This window comes from Hemitrygon akajei, chromosome 7 (assembly GCF_048418815.1).
Source record: "Hemitrygon akajei chromosome 7, sHemAka1.3, whole genome shotgun sequence".
Lineage (NCBI taxonomy): Eukaryota > Metazoa > Chordata > Chondrichthyes > Myliobatiformes > Dasyatidae > Hemitrygon > Hemitrygon akajei.
Window position 1 is genome coordinate 177,412,480 of NC_133130.1, and position 21,605 is coordinate 177,434,084.

The 21,605-nt window shown below is 43.5% G+C and overlaps 1 protein-coding gene across 2 annotated transcripts in view; it reads right to left on the reverse strand.

Moving 5' to 3' along the window:
* Window positions 1-21,107, reverse strand: part of LOC140731211 (tetratricopeptide repeat protein 16-like) — a 37,205-nt gene extending 16,098 nt beyond the window's left edge. Inside the window, exons 1-9 of one of the 2 annotated variants that reach the window (XM_073052683.1) lie at window positions 20,989-21,107; window positions 17,028-17,171; window positions 15,735-15,916; window positions 13,885-13,975; window positions 11,288-11,431; window positions 7,839-7,939; window positions 6,444-6,573; window positions 4,374-4,588; window positions 423-670 (exon numbers count right to left, since the gene is read on the reverse strand). In XM_073052683.1, coding sequence (XP_072908784.1) covers window positions 423-670; window positions 4,374-4,588; window positions 6,444-6,573; window positions 7,839-7,939; window positions 11,288-11,431; window positions 13,885-13,975; window positions 15,735-15,916; window positions 17,028-17,087 — 1,171 coding nt within the window. In that variant the 5' untranslated portion in view covers window positions 17,088-17,171; window positions 20,989-21,107. The remainder of the gene's footprint in view (window positions 1-422; window positions 671-4,373; window positions 4,589-6,443; window positions 6,574-7,838; window positions 7,940-11,287; window positions 11,432-13,884; window positions 13,976-15,734; window positions 15,917-17,027; window positions 17,172-20,988) is intronic. The other variant, XM_073052684.1, reaches the window with a different exon arrangement.
* Between the last annotated feature and the right edge of the window lie 498 nt (window positions 21,108-21,605).

The following is a 21,605-nucleotide window of genomic DNA, read 5'->3' on the forward strand; positions in this document are numbered from 1 at the left end:
CAGCACACCCTTAGGTTGTGTTGTTAAAGAAAATGACACATTTCCCTGCATGTTACAAGGTACGTGTGATAAATAAATGAAGCAGAGATGGCACTTAAATGCAAGTGGAAGGGGGGCAGATCGGTACAGCTGTGGGAGCCCCTGCCTCACAACTTCAGCACTCTTGCTTCAGTCCTGACCTTTGGTGCTCTCTGCGTGGAGTTTGCATGTTCCTCCTGGGACAGTGGGTTGGTAAGTGAGTGGTAGAATAGCAGGTCTGGCTGTAAAGCCACAACTTTATGACTTTGACGACTGAAATGCCCAGTTCTCGTTTGCACGGGCTGATACATTCTGAAGCAGTCCATTGGACCATTACAGTCTCAAACATCCTCCCTTACCACGAAAGTCAGCTGATGTTATATGACGGAAGAAATTGCACTTACCCCCACGGTTGATGTACAGCCCTTTTTCCTGCTTCTCTTCCTTAATGCTCTGGTTCAGGAGGAGGACTGCCTCCTCATAGAACCCTTTGTGGTAGCAGTGCACAGCGAAGTCATTGTAGGTCAAAAGGAGTTGCCTCTGGGTCTTCAGGTAGGTCTCACTTTCCTTCATGTCGTTTACCTTATCCAAGACGTGGAGGTAGTCATCAATGGCTGCATTAAAATTCTTGACCCTTCTATATAGGGTCCCCCTGTAGGTTGAACACGGGATGGAATTATGACATTTGCAGTGATGGGGTTATAGTTTAGAACAGGGGTCCCCAACTACTTGTTTCAGCCATGGACCCTTACTGTTAACTGAGGGGTCCATGGATCCCAGGTTGGGAACCCCTGGTTTAAAAGAATAAATCTTCAAAAAAAGAGTTTGTACATTTAGTATGGGAATAGGATTTGTAATCTCTCCCCTCCCTGTGTTAGTCATAGTGTTATACAGCACAAAAAGGAGTTTATTTATTTTTTAATTTGGGGAAAAGGCATGGTAACAGATCCATCTGGCCTAACGAGCCCACACCACCCAATTGCACCAATTAACCTACTAACCCCTACGTCTTTGGGAGGTGGGGAGGCACCAGATCATCCAACGCAAAGCAACGCAGTCATGGGTAGAACGTACAAACTCCTTTCGGATAGGGGCGGGCCACCAGTGATGTCACAGCAACACGGCTGTGGACACCAACTCACAGGGTCTATTTAAAGTGGAGGTTGATAGGTCTTGTGTAGTAAGGACATCGAAGGTTACGGAGATAAGGCAGGAGAATGGGTTGAGAGGGATAATAATTCAGCCATGATGGAATGAATGATGGAGCAGACTCAATGAGCTAAATGGCCTAATTCTGCTCCCATGTCTCATGGTTACGTTAACCGTTAAACTACAGTGCACCCCAGTTCAACGTTAAACGATCCTTGGCTGCGTAAACTCAATTCCCATCAGAGCGTCATTGCAAAATTCACCATAGTACTCTACTCCAACAATTTCTACTAAGGAAGGTCGTAAAGTTACAAAAACACATCGCTACAAGTAAAAGGTTTAAAATTCTGGAAGTACTGAGGTCAGGTGACATCTGAGGAGAGAGAACAGCATTAACCTTTCAGCTGATGATAAGGTGGTGAAAGTCTGACCTTGGTTGACTGTGTTAAGGCTTGTTCCCCGTGGGTGGCAAATAGCACCAATCACTGACAAACCTGCAAGTCCTTTACAAACAATAGTCTGAGTGATAATGTACACTCGGTGGCCAGTAATCAGGTACACTGGTACACCTGCTCATTAATGCAAATATCCTAACAGCCAATCAGATCGCAGCAATCAGGGCATAAAAGCATGAAGGCAAGGTCAAGAGGTTCAGTTGTTGTTCAGACCAAACATCAGAATGGGGAAGAAATGAGATCTAAATGACTTTGACAGTAGAATTATTGTTGGTGCCAGATGGGGTGACTTGAGTGTCTCAGAAAGTGCTGATCCCCTGGGATTTTTACATACTACAGTCTCTAGAGTTTATAAAGAATGGTGTGAAAATGAAAAAAAAATCGAGTGGCAGTACTGTGGGTGAAAACACCTTGTTGATGAGAGAGGTCAGAGGAGAATGGCCAGCTGACAGGAAGGTGACAGTAACTCAAATAGCCACACGTTACAACAGTGGTGTGCAGAAGAGCATCTCTGAATGCAGAACTCATCGAACCTTGAAGCGGATGGGCTACAGCAGCAGAAGATCACGACCATACACTCAGTGACCACTCCATTAGGTACAGGAGGTAGCTAATAAAGTGGCCACCGAGCGAATGTACATCATTCAATGATCCACTGTTGAATGGGTGAGGAAGGGTCACTATCTCTGACCGAATCTGTGCTTTATACCACTGCTCTTTCAGTAGGCCACGGGAAGCATTAACATTTGCCCCGTTGTGTGAAATCAGGTTTGCAGGGTCGGTGAGTGGGGAGTGAAGACACTCACTATCGGCAAGTAAGTTACAGGACAAGACAGACACTAAACATTCAGTAAACGCTTCAAGTTACACACTGTTACAAATACTTATCTAAACTGTGCAACCAGGCCTCTTTACTGCAGCACGCCTCCACTGTTTCCATGGCGCCATCTGTAACCTGGTCCATGTTGGCCCAATGAGCAAAAGTGACCACATGCTTTCAGTGGACTAGATTTATACTCTATGGGCACTGTGATGTCATCAGCTGAACAGCAGCTAACAGACCAATCACTAGCTAGCACGGGGGAGCGACTTTCAATCAACAGGGAAGATAGACAGTTACTGCAACACCCCCTAACCTCTTACCCCCGAACCCCATTCACAACCCCCCGCTTAAAATTCTGACCAATTATTATTTAATCAATCAATATTAATTACTGAGAACGGGAAGGTTGTTGAAGTAATTACAGAGAGAATGAGAACTGTAGAGGAGCAAAAATGATTTGTGAACCTGAGAACAGAAATCATTCAACACGAGGTGACAAGTGCAGAGCTTTCAAAAAGACTAATGAGGTGTTAGGCTTTATTTCTACCGAAGAGCGGGCACTGGGGGTAAATTAAAAATAGAAGGAAAGTATTATTCAATTGTGCAGACCTTGCTTAAAATCTATTACATTCCGTTCTGGGCTTTGTGTCTCAAGGAGATTCCAAAGGACCATTAATAACAGAGCACTAAGTCCTGAGGACAGATTGCTTTAACTTATCTTGCATTCTCCCAGGCAGCGTGGTAGGTGTGATGCTATTACAGATGTAAGATTGGGATTTAATTCCCACCAGTCTCTGCCAGGAGTTTGTAGGTTCTCACCGTGACCGTGTGGGTCCCCTCCCAGTGCTCCAAATGCGTACGGGTTAGGGCTAGTGAGTTGTGGGCAGGCTATGTTGGCTACCCCCAGCACAATCCCCACTGATTTAATTTGACGCAAAATGACCCATTTCGCTGTAATTTTCAGGTATACATGTGATAAATAAAGCTAATCTTCATCTTTACCACAGACGGCATGACTGAGGCAGTTACAATGCTGAAAAGGATTTGAAATGAAGTGAAACCACAAATCTAGAATGGGGAGTACAAGAACACGGTGGTAATGTAGTGGTTAACACGAAGCTGTTAGGGATTGGGGTGTCAGAGTTCGGAGTTCAATTATGGCGCCGTTTGTATGTTCTCCCCTTGAATGCATGGATTTCCTTTGGGTCTCTGGTCTCTTCTCACAGTGCAAAGATGTATGGTTAGTAGATTAATTGGTCATTAATGATACCATTGAATGGCAGGGCAAGTTTGAGAAAAACAATCTCCTCCTCCCAATCCTCTTCATATCATAATAATGTTCATATCATAGCTTATTGTTTAAACTTGTAAACATGCACAACCAACTCTGTATGCTGGAAATAAATTTGTAGATCAGAGAGAACCCATTTCTTGTTGGTAATCTCTCATCAGAACTGGAACTCTGATATATTAAAGTTTCCCCCCACAGCTGTTGACTGACACTGAATTTTTCGAAGTTCAAAGTGCATATATATCACAATCAGCAAGCTGGTGGTGAAGTGGCATCCGAGGGATCACGGGTTCAAATCCGGCCAGCTTTCCATCCGTGCTGGGTGAGCGTCGAGCTAGCAACTCCGCCTCATTAAAAAAAAAACAGAGAAAAGTACTAAAGAAACAGCAAGGTTGCGACCTGATGCACCACAAGGCACAGAAAGGAGCGATAGCAGCAACTACCTGTCACAGTATACTACTCTCAGGTTCATTTGCTTGCAGGCATTCATAACAGGTGCAGTGAAACACAACAGGGTCGATAAGAAACTTCACACAGAGTTGGACACACGACCAATATTTCCACTTTCTGTTCCGCTTCGGACTTCCAGAAGCTGTAACATTTTGATTTTGATTGATCTACAGTTTGTTCACTGTACCTGAAGATGTAATAGTCAAGTTCAATGGGATTGTTGTCTATTGCTTTGTTAATGCAATGGAATGCTCCTTTCATATTGCCTTCCAGCGCCTTGTTCACTGCCCGAGCCTCTGCCTCTTCTGCTCTCTGCGTCAGTGTGCTCATTAACGAAACTGCCTCTGGGTGCGAAGGATCCAGAGACAAAGCATGACTGACGTCCCGGTAACAACTAATTACCTGTTGATAGGGAAGGAAGAAAATAAATAACAAACGTCGCTGTGAATTCAATTAAAAAATACAGGGCATAGCCCCCAATCTCTTTATTCCCTGGAGCACAGGAGATGAGGGGAGAGGGGTACCGACAGGGCAAATGCAAGCAGGCTTCTTTCACTGAGGTTGGGTGAAACTGGAACTAGAAGTCATGGGTTAACAGTGAAGGGTGAAAATGTTTAAGGGAATGTGAGGGGGAACTTCTTCACTCAGGGGTGGTGAGAATGTGAAATGAGCTGCCAGAAGTGGTGGATGCAGATTCCAAGATTTAAGAGTAATTTGGATAAGTGCATGGATGGGATGGATATGGAGGGTGATGGGAACAGGCAGCATAATAGTTTGGCATGGACTAGAGGGGCCAAAGGACCTGTTTATATGCTGTTGGGTTCTATGACTCTAAGCTGAGGACAAACAAGGGGGATTACATTAGCAGCAGAAATAGGTTACCCAGCCTTTTCCATTTGTTCCTAACTCCATTCGTCTCTCGCGACTCAATAGGCATTAATACCACTGGCTATCAAAAGTATATCACCATCAGACTCTACATGGTTAATTGAACTTTACACTTCTCCCAGTGGCTGTAGGTCAAAGGTTGAGTGTCTGATTGCTGGTCTGACATCCTCAGAATGCTCCACTGACTGCATGGTACATCAGGGTTGTGAAAGCATACTTTCTGCAGGTTGGACAAGAATAACTCCAAACTTGATGCCAGCTGCAACCAAGCAGCCAAGAACTTGGTAACCATAGCTCCATCACTAGCACACTATGGCTATACTGCGCACCATCTACGAAATGCTCTCCAGCTACTCAAAGCCAAACTAAACTATTTTATCAAAGTACATAGATGTTACCATATAGTATCTTGAGTAACACATACCAAATGCTGGAGGAACTCAGCAGGTCAGGCAGCATCTATGGAAAAGAGTAAACAGCCAACACTTCAGACCAGTGAAGGGTTTCATAGAGCATCAACTGTTAATTCCTCTCCATAGATGCTGCCTGACCTGATGAGTTCCTCTTTTGTGGGTTTTACTCTGGATTTCCAGCATTGGTAGAATCTTTTGCGGTTTTGATTTACTATCTTGAGATTCATTTTCTTGCAGATATTTACAGGAAATAAAATACAGCAGAATTTATGGAAAACTAGACATAAGCAAAGACAAGCAGCCAATGTGCAAAAGAAGATACATTGGGAAAATAATAATACTGAGAACATGAGTTGTAAAGATTCCTGGAAAGTGAGTCTGTAGGTTGTAGAATCAGTTCAGAGTTGAGGTGAGTGAAGTTGAGTAAGATGGTTTGGGAGGCTGACGGTTGCAGGGTAATGACTGTTACTGAACCTGGTGGTGTGGGACCCAAGTAGTAGTGAGAAGAGAGCATGGCCTTGATGACTCACATAGGCTACTTCAGCAGCACCTCCCAAATCTGTGGGTCAGCCTTGCTAGATACAGATGGGGACACCACAATCTTCAAGTTCCAAAACATCTTGACTCAGAAAGCATCCGTGCTCTTTTAGCTACTGGTTCTGTATCCTGCAGGGTGTATGGGATGTCCAGGGAGGTGTATCACCTCTGGACAAGGGACTTGATATGTTCATTATGGGGTAGCTCACCCACCTACAACAGACAATCAATCTAACTCCTGGAAATGGCTGTTTTCACTAGATGGGCTCATGAAAGCGTCTCACTTTTATCTTCTTGAAGTCAATATTGGATGGTCAATGAATTTCTAACAACACTAGGGTGCCATGAGAAAAGAAAGAACTGTCATATCAGAAAAACGCTAAGACTAATTATATGAACCATTAACGCATTGCACTTACATTGGAAAAGTGATCTTGCAGCCTTGCCCGAAGGATGTAGAGATCTGGATTGGAAGGCACAACCTCAAGTTGCTTGGTGACATATTGGAGGCAATCTTCAAGCCTTCCCAATGCAAGCAGGGTAGCAATACTGGAAAACAATTTCCAATTCACCATTAATTTAATGTCCTGTGTTCATTTTTGCCACAATTTAATAGTGGCTCTCATTAAATATAGACAGCCCTGGAGCCAGGCTCATCCAGGTTCGTGGATAACATTCCACCATATTTAGTATGTTGTAGATGGTCAAATAGGATTGAGGATGTGAACAGCTCACTCTTGGTCAGTCACCTCTGACCTTTTGGTGGTAGAAGTGTGGATATCTGCCCCACAGATCAATAGGTAATAGTTCAATAATTCACTTCCTAGCCAGCCTCTTCCCCCTCCTCCCCTTTTTATTCTGGCATCTTCCCCACTTCCTTCTCAGTCCTGAAGAAGGGTCTCGGTCCTTCTCTTTTCCATAGATGCTGCCCAGTCTGCAGTGTTCCTCCAGCATTGTGTGTGTGTGTTGCTTTATAGTTCAACAGATTTATTTAAAACCAAAGTTGATATATCTTTGCCAGCCAAGGTTATTAAGTGTTTTTCAATTACAGCCTAAGTTACAGGACCTCATGGTGAAGATTTCCTCTCACAGGAAGAAGACATGCAAGTTCAGAAGTAGATTAAAGACGATATTGTGTGTTTTAAGGACACACTTGCAATGTGAGGAATCTGGCATTTCCACAATGGTAGTAAGCTTTGGGGAATTGTGCAGAGAATCCCAAACATTGTTATATCTCAGTCCAAGCAAATCCATAACAGATTAGCATACATTACATGCAACATCCTAGACACTTATCTAGCCTCAGCAATCACAGTTCCTGGGCAGTAAGACATGGTCATCAAATGCTGGCTTGTCAGGACTAACCACAGCTTTCTGGTCTTGTCGGTTGCACACAGCAAAGCCACAGAGGATCACCGTAGTTGCTGCTTTAAAAGTACGCACACCAGAACATGAAGAAAACTGGCTATTATTTTCATCCAAACAGGAAAGAAATAACAGTCCTTTGTCTTTCACATTTCTTTCCATGATTTGCTAATCTATCAAAATATGAAGTCATATTTGTCTAAAAAGAATATGGACCCCTTGCTTTAATGGTATTGGTGCATGGCATAAAAAAATGTTGGGAACGCCCTGTCAAATGCAAATGGCTGCATTTAAAGTTGTAAGATTTATGGTGACTAAGCTCATCAGATTCTATATCGTGTCCATATAACAACGCTGGTAATATCATTATGACCTTTGACCAAGACTGGCTTCACTGAGTAGGGCCCCTTAAGCCTGATTAAGGGAACAACATCAAGACAATGAATCACCTTCGCATGTGGTAATGTTGATTTGCAGGTCTCAGTTCTGAAGCCAGTGCAAAAATTTCCAAGGCCTCGCCGTACATTTTGACTTCAAACAGGTATTGACCCTTAAGAGCAAGAAAAGGAAGTCAGTGCTCATGGACTAGAACCCCACTGTGACGCTTGCACAATAAAATGGACAGAGTGCCATGCACTTTCTTCAGTGTTTAAATCCTACAGTTAATGATGCGATCACTTTAAAGATTAACCTTGTTACATCTACATCAAAACGCACAGTGAAATGCATCGTTGCATCAAATCAAATCAGCAAGGACAATTCTGAGCAGCTCACTAGTGCCACCACACTTGCAGTGCCAACGTAGCACGTCCACAACCAACCTTATAGCCTACACAAAGTACACTGTAGATGCTGGCGAAGGGTCTCGGCCCGAAACGTTGACTGCTCATTTCAACGGATGCTGCCTGACCTGCTGAGTTCATCCAGTTTGTTTGTATGTCTTGATTTAACCTTATAGCCTATAACCCTGGGACGTAACCCTAACCCTATAACCTAACCATATGTCTTTAGAACATGGGAGGAAAATAGAGCACTCAGAGGAAATCCATGCAGTCATAGGGAGAACATAGAAACCCCTCACATAGATAGTGGCGGGAATCGAACTCCAATCTTATAGCTGGCGCTGTAAAGCTTTGTACTAACTACCACACTACTGTGCACTGTGCATGTCTACATCCTGCCGTTTCATCAACTAAAATCACAAGTATGAGGTAGAATGCCCAGTTGTAATATCATTCTGTTAATGGTGCAAGTGTTAACTTCAGACCACCAGAGCTGAATTAGGCCAGTCTGCTCCACTGTTTGATCATGGCTGATTTAACTTCCCTCCCAACCCCATTCTCCTGCCTTTGCCAGCCTTACCAATCAAGAACCTATCAACTTCTGCTTTAAATATACCCAATGACTTGGCCTCCACAGCCATCTGTGGTAATGAATTCCACAGATTCATCACCCTCTGGTTGAAGAAATTCCTCCTCATCTCCATTCTAAATAGATATCCTTTATTCTATGGCTGTGCCCTCTGTCCTTCACTTTCCCACTATAGGAAACATCCTATCCATGTCCACTCAGTGTCTCTGCCTTTCAATATTCAATAAGTTTCAATGAGGTGCCCTCATTCTTCTAATCTCCATGAGTACAGGTACAAAGCCATCAAATTTTCTTATCTCATGGTAGATAATTTATATGAGATCATTTGTAATTTGACAGCAAGGGGATTTGATTCCATTCTGAAGCAGGAAGAACACTGAACCGCAGCCAAAAAGCACAGAACAGACTCTATGACCCTCCAAGTCCATACTCACCATTAATCCTACATCAATCCGATTTTATTGTCCTGATATTCTCACCAATTTTTCATGGATTTAACACTACCCGCATGCCAGGGGTAATTTACAGTGGCCAATTAACCTGCCAAAAACCATTTTTCACAATGTGAAGGGAACCCAGAGCACCCCCAGGGAGTGTATGCTGTCAAAAAGGGAACGTGCAAACTCCATACAGACAGCACCAGAGATGAGGATTGAACCCAGATCACTGGAGCTGTACCAGCAGCACCATGGGTCTAGTCAATGCCATGCAATGAAAAGAGTCATAGAAAAGTACAGTGCACAAACAGGCCCTTCAGCCCATCTGGTCTATGCCTACTCCCATTGACCTTCACCGGGACCATAGCCCTCCATACCCCTACCATCAATGTACCTATTCAAACTTCTCTTAAATGTTGAAATTGAGGTACCATTTAAAAGGTTGATCTTGATTTCTAATCCCCATGACCTTTGACATATTATTAATCTCAATCTTAAATATATTCAACCTCAGTTTAGAGAACTCAATAGACTCTTAAGAATTTGAGTGAAGATATTTCTCTTAATCTCAGCTCTGAATGGATGTCCCTAAATCCTGAGATTATGCCCCCCCCCCAATGTTCTAGAACATAGAGCATAGTATATAGAACATTACAGCACATTACAGGCCCTTCAGCCCACAATATTGTGCCAACCTTTTAAGGGTAAGATCAATCTAACCCTTTCCTCCTGCATAGCCCTCTGTTTTTCTATCGTCTATGTGCCTATTTAAATGTTCTTAAAGTAGTTGCCTTGTACCAATACCCCAGGCAGGGCATTCCACACACCCACTACTCTCTGTAAAAAAAAAGAATTACTTCTGACATCCCCAAAACTTTCCTCCAAATATCTTCTAGATTCTCAGCTGACTGATTCTGGGAGCCTATGGAGTCTCATAGAATCATAGAGTGGTTATAGCATATTAGGAGATTAAAGAGCTTATCGTGTCCACTAATTCTATACCCTTGCTCCCTTCTCAGGAGCCTAGCAAATGTATCCTCACCACACATTTACCCAGTTCCCTCTAGAAGGCCACTGAGAAACCTGCCTCTGCCACAACAGCGGGTAGTTCTGTCCCGATTACAACCACACATTGCATTAAAATATTTTCCTTCTTACACCATAAAACATAACAGCTGAATTAGGCCATTTGGCCCATCGAATCTGCTCTACCATTCCATAATGTCTGATTTATTATTCCTCTCAACCCCATTCTCCTGCCTTCTCCCTGTAACCTTTGACACCCTTTACTAATACTTTCTAGGAGTATGTACTGCCTTTCCCTGACCCACAGACTGTGGAGCTTTTTTTGTTATATATAAGAAATTATTACCAAAAGACAAAGAGCCACTTGGCCCATTGAGTCTGTTCCAACATTCCATCATGGCTGATTTATTTTCCCTCTCAACCCCATTCTCCTGCCTTTTCCCCATAAATGTTGATGCCCTTACTAATCAACAACCTATCAGCCTCCACTTTAAGTATACCCAGTGTCTTGGCCTCGTCAGTCATCTGTGGCAATGAATTCTACAGAATCACCACACGGATTCTTGTCACTATCAATTCTCATCCGATTTGTTTTACGTCTGTGATCCTTGGTCCTTGACCCTTTTACCAAAGGGAACATCTCCACCCCCCCCATCCATTCTGTCCAGATTTCTTATTTTGTAAATTTCAATGAGGCCTCCCCTCATCCTAGTCTTCTCCAACGAAATCAGCCCCAGCCTCTCCAATCCATCCCTGTGACTGAAATTCTTCAGGCTATGAACCATTCTCTCAAATCTCCTCTGGACTCTCTTGGGTCTTTTGTCATGATGGGACTAGAACTGAGCTGCGTTTCAGTGGAAGCTGGAGCTGTATTAAATTTTAGATCACACAATCACCAATTAATTTGCAGGTTGGAAGTGTTCCATTCAAACCAACAGATCTGTACTGGTGTATATGGAATCTTCTTTCACCCTGCTCCATCTTGTTCTTTACTCCAGTTTACACAGATAATCACGAAACAGAACTTTAACAAAATTAAAAAAATAATAAAACCATGAACACACTTGTATATACAAAGTGTGGCTTATCGTTGACACAAGACTTTCATCTGCTGGATCCAAGTTGCTCGCCGTTCTGTAGTTCAGGACAGAAGACTGGAAATCCCCAATGAAGAGATATGCCTCAGCCTTCCTCAAATAAAACTCTTTCTGCAACAAGTAAGGGATTTAAAACAGAAATCAGATTGTAAGCAACCAATTAGTATTTCACTACATTTACAATGAACGTTATTTAGTTGATATATGTACGTTGGTATGTTGAATCAGAAGAAAGAAAATGAAGACAAATATAGCGTCCTGACAAAGGCTCTTAGCCTAAACTGTTCATTCCTCTCTGTAGATGCTGCCTGACCTGCTGAGTTCCTCCAGCATTTTGTGTGTGTTCCTCTGGATTTCCAGCATCTGCAGAACCTTTGCGTTTCTGTAGGGTAGTTACTCATCAAATTTCCAGATATCCTGTTATTACTGCTCAAAGTAAACTTATTATTAAAGTACATATATGCCACCATATACAACCCTGAGATTCATGTTAGCATTCATTTCAAGAGGTCTAGAATACAAGAGCAGGGATGTGATGCTGAGGCTTTGTAAGTCCTCACTTTAAGTATCGTGAACAGTTTTGGGCCCCTCATCTTAGAAAACACGTGTTGGCATTGGAGAGGGTCCAGAGGAGGTTCACAAGGATGATTCCAGGAATGAAAGGGTTATCATATGAGGAATGTTTGATGGCTCTGGGTCTGTACTCGCTGGAATTCAGAAGGATAGTGTGTGGGGGGGGGGAGAATCTCATTGAAACCTTTCGAATGTTAAAAGGCCTAGACAGAGTAGATGTGGAAAGGATGTTTCCCATGGTGGGATAGTCTAGGACAAGAAGGCACAGCCTCAGGGTAGAGGGGCGCCCTTTCAAAACAGAGATGAGGAGAAATTTCTTTAGCCAAAGGGGGGTGAATTTGTGGAATTTGTTGCCACATGCAGCTGTGGAGGCCAGGCCATTGGGTGTATTTAAGGCAGAGATTGATGGGTAATTGATTAGACATTGCATCAAAGGTTACAGAGAGAAGGCCAGGAACTGGGGTTGAGGAGGAGAAAAAAAACGTATCAGCCATGATTGAATGGCGGACCAGACTCGATGGGCTGAATGGCCTCATTCTGCTCCTATGTCTTATAGTCTTCATATTCTTGAGGGCATTCATACTAAATTCAAGAAACACAACAGAATCAATGGAAGACTGTACTTCACAGGACAGATAAATAGCCAGTGTGAAAAAGACAACAAACTGTGTGCAAATACAAAATGAGAAAAAACCAAAATAATAATAATAAATCAATAAATAATAAATATTGAGAAAATGGGTTGTACAGTCCTTGAAGGGTTTGTCCTGCCGAAGGGTTTCAGCCTGAAACGTTGATTGTACTTTTTTCCGTAGATGCTGCCTGGCCTGCTGAGTTCCTCCAGCATTTTGTGTGTGTTGTAGAGTCCTTGAAAGTGAGTTCATATATTGTGGGAACAGTTCAGTAACGGGCCGAGTGAAACTGAGTTAGCCATAGCATCTGGTTCAGGAGACTGATGGTTGTGGGGTAATAACTGTTCCTGAATCTGGTGGTGTGAGTCCTGAGGTTCCTGTACCTTCTTCCTGGTGGTTTTAGTATTTACCAATTTTCAGGTACTATAACTAAGCACTGTCAACAGGCTACTAATCCAAAATAAATAAAATATTTCCCCCAATCTTTCATTTTTCTTGGAATACAAGTGTGCTGATGCCAGAGCTCAGCGACTCTTTGCAGACTGGTCTCTGCAAATCTGCTCTATCATAATCTATTATTACAAACTTCTGTTATAACCATTCTACTTTTTAAAATCTAAATTCTATGACTTACCAACAATATTCTACATCTCTGCACTGTTGTAGCAATCTCAAGTTTCTGGGTCTTAATATCTCTGAGGATCTAAGTTGGACCCAGCATATCGACACAGCTACAAAGACAGCATCCTGAGGAGTCTGAGGAGATTCGGTGTGTCACCAAAAACACTCGCAAATTTCTACAGATGGGGAGCATTCCAACTGGCTGCATCACTGTCTGCTACGGTGGGGGGGGGGGCTACTGCACAGGATTGAAATAAGCTGCAGAGAGTTGTAAAGTTAGTCAGCTCCATCGCGGGTACTAATTTTTCTCATTGCTACCATCAGGGAGGAGGTACAAAAGTCTGAAGGCACACACACACTCAGTGATTCAGAAACAGCTTCTTATCTTCTCCAAATCGATTTCTGAATGGACATTGAACCCATGAACAGTACCTCACTACTTTCTTTACAGTATTTATTTAACTAATATATTTAACTGTAATTCATTTTTTTCTATTATTATTGTACTTTGCATTATACAAAGTTAACAAATTTCATGACATATGCCAGTGATATTAAACCTGATTCTCATTCCGAAGTGGTCTATTTGGATGGCATGCAAAACAAAGTTCTTCACTGTACATATGACAACAACAACTTCATCAATCAATATTTTGGTTGCATCACGTTGGTGCTCTGGATCTTACTTCTGACCCAACCCCCCCCACCCCAACATCAAGGAAAAATTAATCTTCTTACCCTCTGAGGATCCAAATTAAGGGCTTTGTTGAATGAAATTATCGCTTCCTCCATTAGTCCCTTGTTAAAGAGAATCTTTCCTTTCTCATAGCTGTAGAAACAAGATGCCAATAGTGATTCAACATCTCAGACACAGAACCTTAAGTATTGTTTAATCATTTTTCGTAAACTATGATGCCTTTCACATTTGGAATAAAGTCCTCTAAAGTGTGGTATTCTGAAGATCATCTGTAAGAGACAGCCTGTCTATGAAGAACTAGCTCAGAATGGGGAGCTAGGATATTTCTAGTGGACACTGATAACTCTGGGATCAGGATCAGGTTTATCGTCACTGACATATGTCGTGAAATTTGTTGTTTTATGGATGCAACATCGTGCAATAAAACAATAACTATAAGTTGTAATATTGAGGCCCTCTGTTAGTCAGGGTGAGCCATGGATATTGCGTCCTAGCTGTCTGTGAAGTACTGCCCCAACAGTACAATATGGAGAACAAGCTGTTGCCCGTGGGCAGGGTCCCCCTCTCCCTGCAGTTGATGAATCCAAAGGAATGGCAGAGACTGATACAGTTTGGCACTAGCGGCATTGCAGAGATGCCAATCAGTATTAAATTCAATGTTGGACTGCCTTATGGACCTCAGCTCCAGATTTCTCCTCGGGGTTTACTCCTGAGACCTTCCCCGTGAGTGGGTATAGCCGCAAGGCAGCGGGGGGTTTGAATTAAGTTCTCCTTCTCCTAGTTGAGCTGCCCAAAGCGAATGGTTTTAAGGTGCCTTTGCCTCCTCTCCAATCGGTAGAAACGGTTCCGCCACAGGTGAAGGCCAGGAGCTGGACTTGATTGTCAGAGGCTACTTGAGATGTAGCCCATTGGGAGCTTAAGGAACCAAGTTACAATAACAAATGTACAAATAAATAAGTGGTGCAAATAGAGAGTAAAATAGTGAAGTAGGGTTTTTGGGTCCATGGACCATTCAGAAATCTGACGGCAGAGGGAAACAGCTATTCCTAAAATGTTGAGTGAGTGCCTTCAGGCTCCTGTGCCTCCTACGTTATGGTAGTAAGGAGAAGAGGGCATGTTCTGGATGATGAGGGTCCTTGATAATGGATGATGCCTTTTTGAAACACCACCACCTGAAGGTGGGAAGGATGTGATGATGGAGCAGCTTTTCTTGATCTTGTGTGTTGGAGCCTCCACGCCAGGTGGTGGTGCAAACAACTAGATTACTCTCCACGGTACCACTACAGGCATTTGCCTGAGCCTTTGGTAAATAAATTTGGTACCAAATGTCCTCAAGCTCCTTAGGAAGCATAGCCACTGGCGTGCCTTCTTTTTGAACGCATCAAAACGTTGGGCCCAGGGTAGGTCTTCTGAGATGCTGGCACCCAGGAACTTGAAGCTGCTCACCCTTTCCACTGTGGACCACTCGATGAGGATTGGTGTGCGTTCTCTTGACTTCCCCTTCCCGAAGTTCACAATCGACTCCTTGGTCTTTCTGATGTTGAGTGCAAGGTTGTTGTAACACCACAATGTGCACACAAATACTGGTGGTGGTCAGACAAGAACATCGCAGAATGTTCTCCACTATCCACCCGGACCTGGGACATTCAGCGTCAATGTGACAGAATTAATCTTTCTTTCTCCATCCTTTTTCTAGTGGCTTACAATAGTCTCCAAAATAGAGTTCATTCTTTTCCAATGAACCTGCCTCTAAATTGTGAGCGGTACAAATCAATACCAGCACTGTAACAAAGTAAATTGGTTATCACATCATTAAGCAAAAAAAGCACATAATATTTTTGGGTAATCTGAAACCTTCACTTGAAATGGCTGCATCTGCCAATATACTCACTGTTCTTCAGCCCGATTATTTATAATATCCGACATGACATAATTTTTCTTCTCTATGGCATCTAGGTGAAAGATCTTACTAGATCCAAAGAGATTTTGTCGTGCCTTCTCTGTGGCTGCTGCCAGTTGTTCTTCAGATAAAGCTGTAGGAAACACTCCAGCTCCCAGCATAATTGGATCCTCCTGGGGAATGAGAACATTTAATTGTCAAGAGCCTTGGACCATCCAAGGGAAGCAGACGCTCTTGAGTTACTGAAACAACTGACAAGTTATTTCAAAGTTCAAAATAAATTTATTATCAAAGTTTGTGTATGTCACCAAATTCTACCCTGAGATTCATTTTCCATACAGTAGAATGTGGAAATACAATAGAATCAATGATAAACTACACACAAACAACCAATGTACAAATGAAGACAAACAATGCAAATAAATAAATAGATGGATAGATAATACTGACAACATGAGTTGTAGAGTCCTTGAAAAAGAGTCTATAGGTTGTGGAATCAGTTCGGTGTTGAGGGGAGTGAAGCTATCTGAGCTGGCTCAGGAACCTGATGGTTGAAGAGTAGCAACTGGTCTTGAACATGATGGTAAGAGCCTGGAGGCTCCTGTACCTCCTTCCTGCAAGGTATTTGGATATACGTGTATAAGGGCCTTCCTACAGCTGCTGACTTTGCAGCATGCTGCAGATCAAGGAAACTGCAGGATTTGCAAATTGCTGAGATTGTTACATATAGGTGTTGGTTTTCTAGGAAAGGGAACGGAATTCTGCAGCTTGTCGCTTCTCAGTAAATGAGCTGGGGATTATTACACAGGAGAAGACTTCCACACTCAGCAGTTGTGTCACCGGAAGATAAGTAGCCTCCCAAAGCTGAAAGCCGAGCATTTGCCGTCGGTACTGGTAGCAACAGCTGGAGCTGGGCGCGGAGTTAAACTGGCCGTAGCTGGTGGGTTTTGTCTGGCCAGCCTTAGTGAGTAGCCACTCTTTTACCTGGAGTGGCTAATTGGACCTGGAAACCAGCTCCTGATCTGGAGGTCCTACAAACCATAGGGCCTGAAATGAAAAATAGAGAACGCTGGAAAGGTTCAGCAGCTTGTGTGAAGGAAGAAAGAGTTAACGTTTATGGTCGATGCCAGCGAAGGTGGGGGGGGGGGGGGGGATTAGAACAAAGGGAGAATCTCCAATGTGTGAGATTAAATGCTTGCTGGACATTGATTACTTTCAAATTGATTGCTGGTTAAGATATAATTCACCCGATCATTTAAAACATTTTTTTATCCCCCTGCTTACCTCAGCCAAGGTTTGGTACTGACTTTCTTCGCTCTGTTCCTCCTCTCTGGCCTGCTCCATGACTCGATAGCGTCGACAAGATTCTGTGTAACTTGCCCTTTATTGCACGCGAGGTGTGTGGATACCGTAACGACGTCTCAACGACTGCAAAGGACATAGAGTGCTGAATTTCTACTGCCGATGTGATACCTGACCCCACTCTTAATGGCTTGGATACTGACTCAATGACTATGCCCTCATGTTCTGGATTATTCCATTAGTGATAATCTAGGCCTAGTGTTCAGTGATTGGCGCGCACTGGGGTCCACAATGAGGATTGAGGGTCCGGGGGGGTCAATCAGAAGACGGGAATCTCTATCAGTCCAGTGGGGTGGTCGAAGCCTAGAGACTGGAAGTCTGAGTCTGCTGGAGGCTGGAGAAACTGTCCTGGGAGTAAATGTGTGTGTGTGTGTGTGGATGGGAAGGTGGAACAGGGGTTTGTTTTGCTGGTGTTGTTTTATTGCTTGTTGTGTTCTGTGTTGTTCTGCTGAGCATCGTGCGCATGGCTATGCTGGCACGGGGATATGTGGCAAAACACACACCCTCCGGTGTGTTGATTGTTAATACAAATCACACAGGTCATTGTATGTTTCAATGTACGTGATAAATAAACTTGAATCATAAAGGTTTACTTCTTTTTCAGTAACATTAGAAAGTCCGCAGATGCTGGAAATCGAAAGCAACATACTCAGAACGCTGGAGTAACTCAGCAGGTCCGGCAGCATCTACGGAAAAGAATAAACAGTCGGCATTTCGGGCTGAGACCCTTCTTCAGGGCTGAGAAGGAAGGGGGAAGATGCCAGAATAAGAAGGTGGAGGGCTGGAGAAGAAAGAATCTGATAGGAGAGGAGAGTGGACCATAGGAGAAAGGGAAGGAGGAGGGGACCCAGTGGATGGTGATAGGCAGGTGGCAAGAAGTGAAAGGTCGAGGGGGGGGAATGGGGGGTGGATTTGTTCACTGGAAGGAGAAATCAATATTCATGCCAATGGTTGAAGGGCACCCAGACGGAATATAAATCGTTGCTCCTCCACTCTGAGGGTGGCCTCACCTTGGCAGAAGAGGAGACCATGGATTGACATGTCAGGATGGGAATGGGAATTAAGGGTTTGACCTCTGGGAAGTCTCACCTGTGGTGGATGGAGCAGAGGCGTTGACAAAGCGGCCCCCAAATTTACAACAGGACTCACCACTGTAGAGGGAGGCCACATCGGACAGAACAGATGACCCCTGCACATTTGCAGGTGAAGTGTTGGCTCACCTGGAAGGACTGTTTGGAGCCCTGAACGGAGGTGAGGGAGGAGGTCTATGGGCAGGTCACTTGCAGGGAATATGGAACAGTCACTTGTTAAAATCTACAAGAAGTATCTGCTTCTAAAGCTGTGCATTCAACACTAATGACAGCATTTTGAAAATTCTAAAAGGTATTTCTAACCTTCAGTAATGTGGAAATTAGCTGAAATATGTATTCGGTAAATCAGATTTATATAGATTTGAGTACCCAGCTGGTATGTAAATATAACAAAAATAAGAGACCCTATCACAAAATATCTGCTCTTACAGAGTTTTATTATTGCAGTCCAAACATAAAGTAAATATTTTATGTCCAACAATATAACTTTGACTACTCTTCAAACATACTTCATTGGCTACAACCCTTCCCATCCCCACCCTTTCTTTACATGAGTAAAATAGATGAATAAGTTCAAGTTATTTGCAAAATATTTCTAAAGAAGTGAGGGGCTGGAGCAGCTTTTGGAAACAGAAATGTTAAGGGCTACTGATCTATTGTGATAGAGCCATAACGTATTCTGTGTACGTCCAGGCCCTTCAAACCCAATTTGTAGATGCCGACCAAGATGATCATCTAAGCTAATTCAAGTTGCCTATTCTTGGGTCATATCATAAACTTTTCCTATCCATGTACCCGTCCAAGCGTCTTTTAAATGTTGTATTGTACCTGTGTCAACCACTTCCTCTGGTAATTGTTCCATATAGATTGATAGATAGATAGATACTTTATTCATCCCCATGGGGAAATTCAACTTTTTTTTCCAATGTCCCATACACTTGTTGTAGCAAAACTAATTACATACATGCTCACCGTCATCATCATTATGTGCCGTGTCGTATGACATCATCATTATGCACCATGTTGCATGATATGGGCGATCATGGTCTTTCTATGACCATGATTGTTCTGGGCAATTTTTTCTATAGCAGTGGTTTGCCATTTCCTTCTTCTGGGCAGTGTTTTTACAGCACAGGTGACCCCAGCCATTATCAATACTCTTCAGAAATTGTCTGTCTAGTGTCAATGGTCGCATAACCAGGACTTGTGATATGCACCACCCGCTCCCTTGGCTTTGTGTGACCCTGATTGGGGGCTAAGCAGGTGTTACATCTTGCCCAAGGGTGACCTGCAGGCTAGCAGAGGGAAGAGGCACCTTACACTTCCTTTGATTGAGATATATCTCCACCCCACCACCCAAAAATATACCGGCCACACTCTGTATAAAGAAGTTACCCCTTAGATCTCTTTTTAAATCCTTCCCCTCCCACCTGTGCCCTCTAGATTTCTGTTCCCTTTTCCTGAAAAAAAAATCACTAGAAGGCTTGGAGTTGTTCAAAGCTTCACTTCCCCTTGTTTAATTAACGATAATTAATACTGGGGACAGTCACGGGTGAACGGCTTGGCTTGCTGTATTCTGGTGGGGAGAGCGTTGTCCTCTCACAGTAGCTAAAGAAATTGGATCTATATTCTTTGGGCGATAGTTGCTTTTGAACGTGTCAGGTGTTATGTCACGATAGAGGTGGAGATGTTTTGACTGGTAGTGTATTGTGGAGGTTAGCGTTACGCTTTACAGTGGCGGTAACTCGGGTTCAATTCCCGCTGCTGCCTATAAGGAATTTGTACTCTTCCCACCCCCCCCCCCACCCCCCATGTCTGAGTGGGTTTCCTCCAGGGGCTCCAGTTTCCTCCCACATCCCAGAGTCCTGGGGCTTGGGGTTAGTAAGATTTGGGCATGGTATTTCGGCGCCGGAAGCGTGGCGGGCTTGCGGGCTGTTGCAGCACCTACACCTACACCGACTCAGCAGGTCGGGTTCATCCAGCTTGTTTGTACGTCTTGATTTGACCACAGCATCTGCAGTGTACTTTGTGTTTGCATCGACTGTGCTGGTGGTCGACGCCAACAACGTATGTTGCAATGTGTTGATGTACATGTGACAAATCAAGCTGATATTTAAATCTTTAGTCGTTAGTGCGAGAGTCTGACGTGGAAGTACATTGGTACAAGGGGACAGTTATTTAAAACGGAGGTGCACAGTAATTTCAGAGCTATAAGCTTCTCTGTTCCAAAGGGTTGTCAAGGAGGGTCACTGGAAGTATTTAAAATAGAGGTAGATATGGTTTGGAAGATTGGGGAACCGAAGGTTATTAGGAGCTGACATAGAAGGGGAGTTGAGACCCAGGACTGATCGGCCACTCACAAACAAGAGAAAATCTGCAGATGCTGGAACTCCGAGCAACACACAGAAAATACCGGAGGAACTCAGCGGGCCAGGCAGCATCTATGGGGGAAAAAAAGCCTGCCGAAGGGTTTCGGCCCGAAATGTCGACTGTACATTTTTTTTCCACAGATGCCGCCCGGCCCGCTGAATTCCTCCAGCATTTTGTGTGTGTTCACCGATCAGCCATACCGATTTTGAATGACGGGGCCAGGTCCGCTTCTGTTTAAATCTTGCGGACTGAACACACAGGTTTAACATTTCATCCACAAGGGACGCAGCGGTTACAGGAGAGCGCAGATTCTGGGATCGGCCCTGGTTTTTGTTTTGCGCTCTGCTGTTATTAGCGGGGGGTTGAAACTTCACGGCGACAGCGCTCTGCAAGGAACCGCCTCAAATTTATCTCAGCCTTACCATCTACATGTTCCAATTGACGCGACAAGCTGGTCGCCCGCCCGCGTCCGCTCGCTGAAACTGTGTTTACCGCGTCCTGTTGCTACTAGTAACCGGCTTTCGGCGAGGCCGACGGAAACTGGGCGGGAATGACAGCATGTTCCAGAAGGGCGGTCATTTGACCAATTCACTCCGGGCCTCCAGTTTATCCAGCTCCCTCCACTCACACTGACACCAACAACCTTCTTAAAGTTTACTCGCTGCATCTTAATAAACTGTTATTAAGATTATGGTTTCTTTCCTATTGTAGTTCCTGATTCATTTTTAAAATGCAATAGTTATGACAAGGAACCAACAGGTAAATGGATTCCAATGATTTTAGCTAATAATTCATTAAAACTAACACAAGATTAGAATAATATATTCGAGGTTTTAGTGCGGTGTTTCATCTATCGTGTCGAATACGCGTTGTTTTACTTGGGAAAAAATTTATCTGCCAAATAAATGAACTCAACGAGTTACTCGATAGTTGCTCCATTTGTAACTAGAAAAGCTAAATACGATTGGTCGTTTTAACCAAGGCAATCTTAACTTTCGCGTTTCGGATTGCTTAAAACCGCTGTCAATCATTGTGTGTG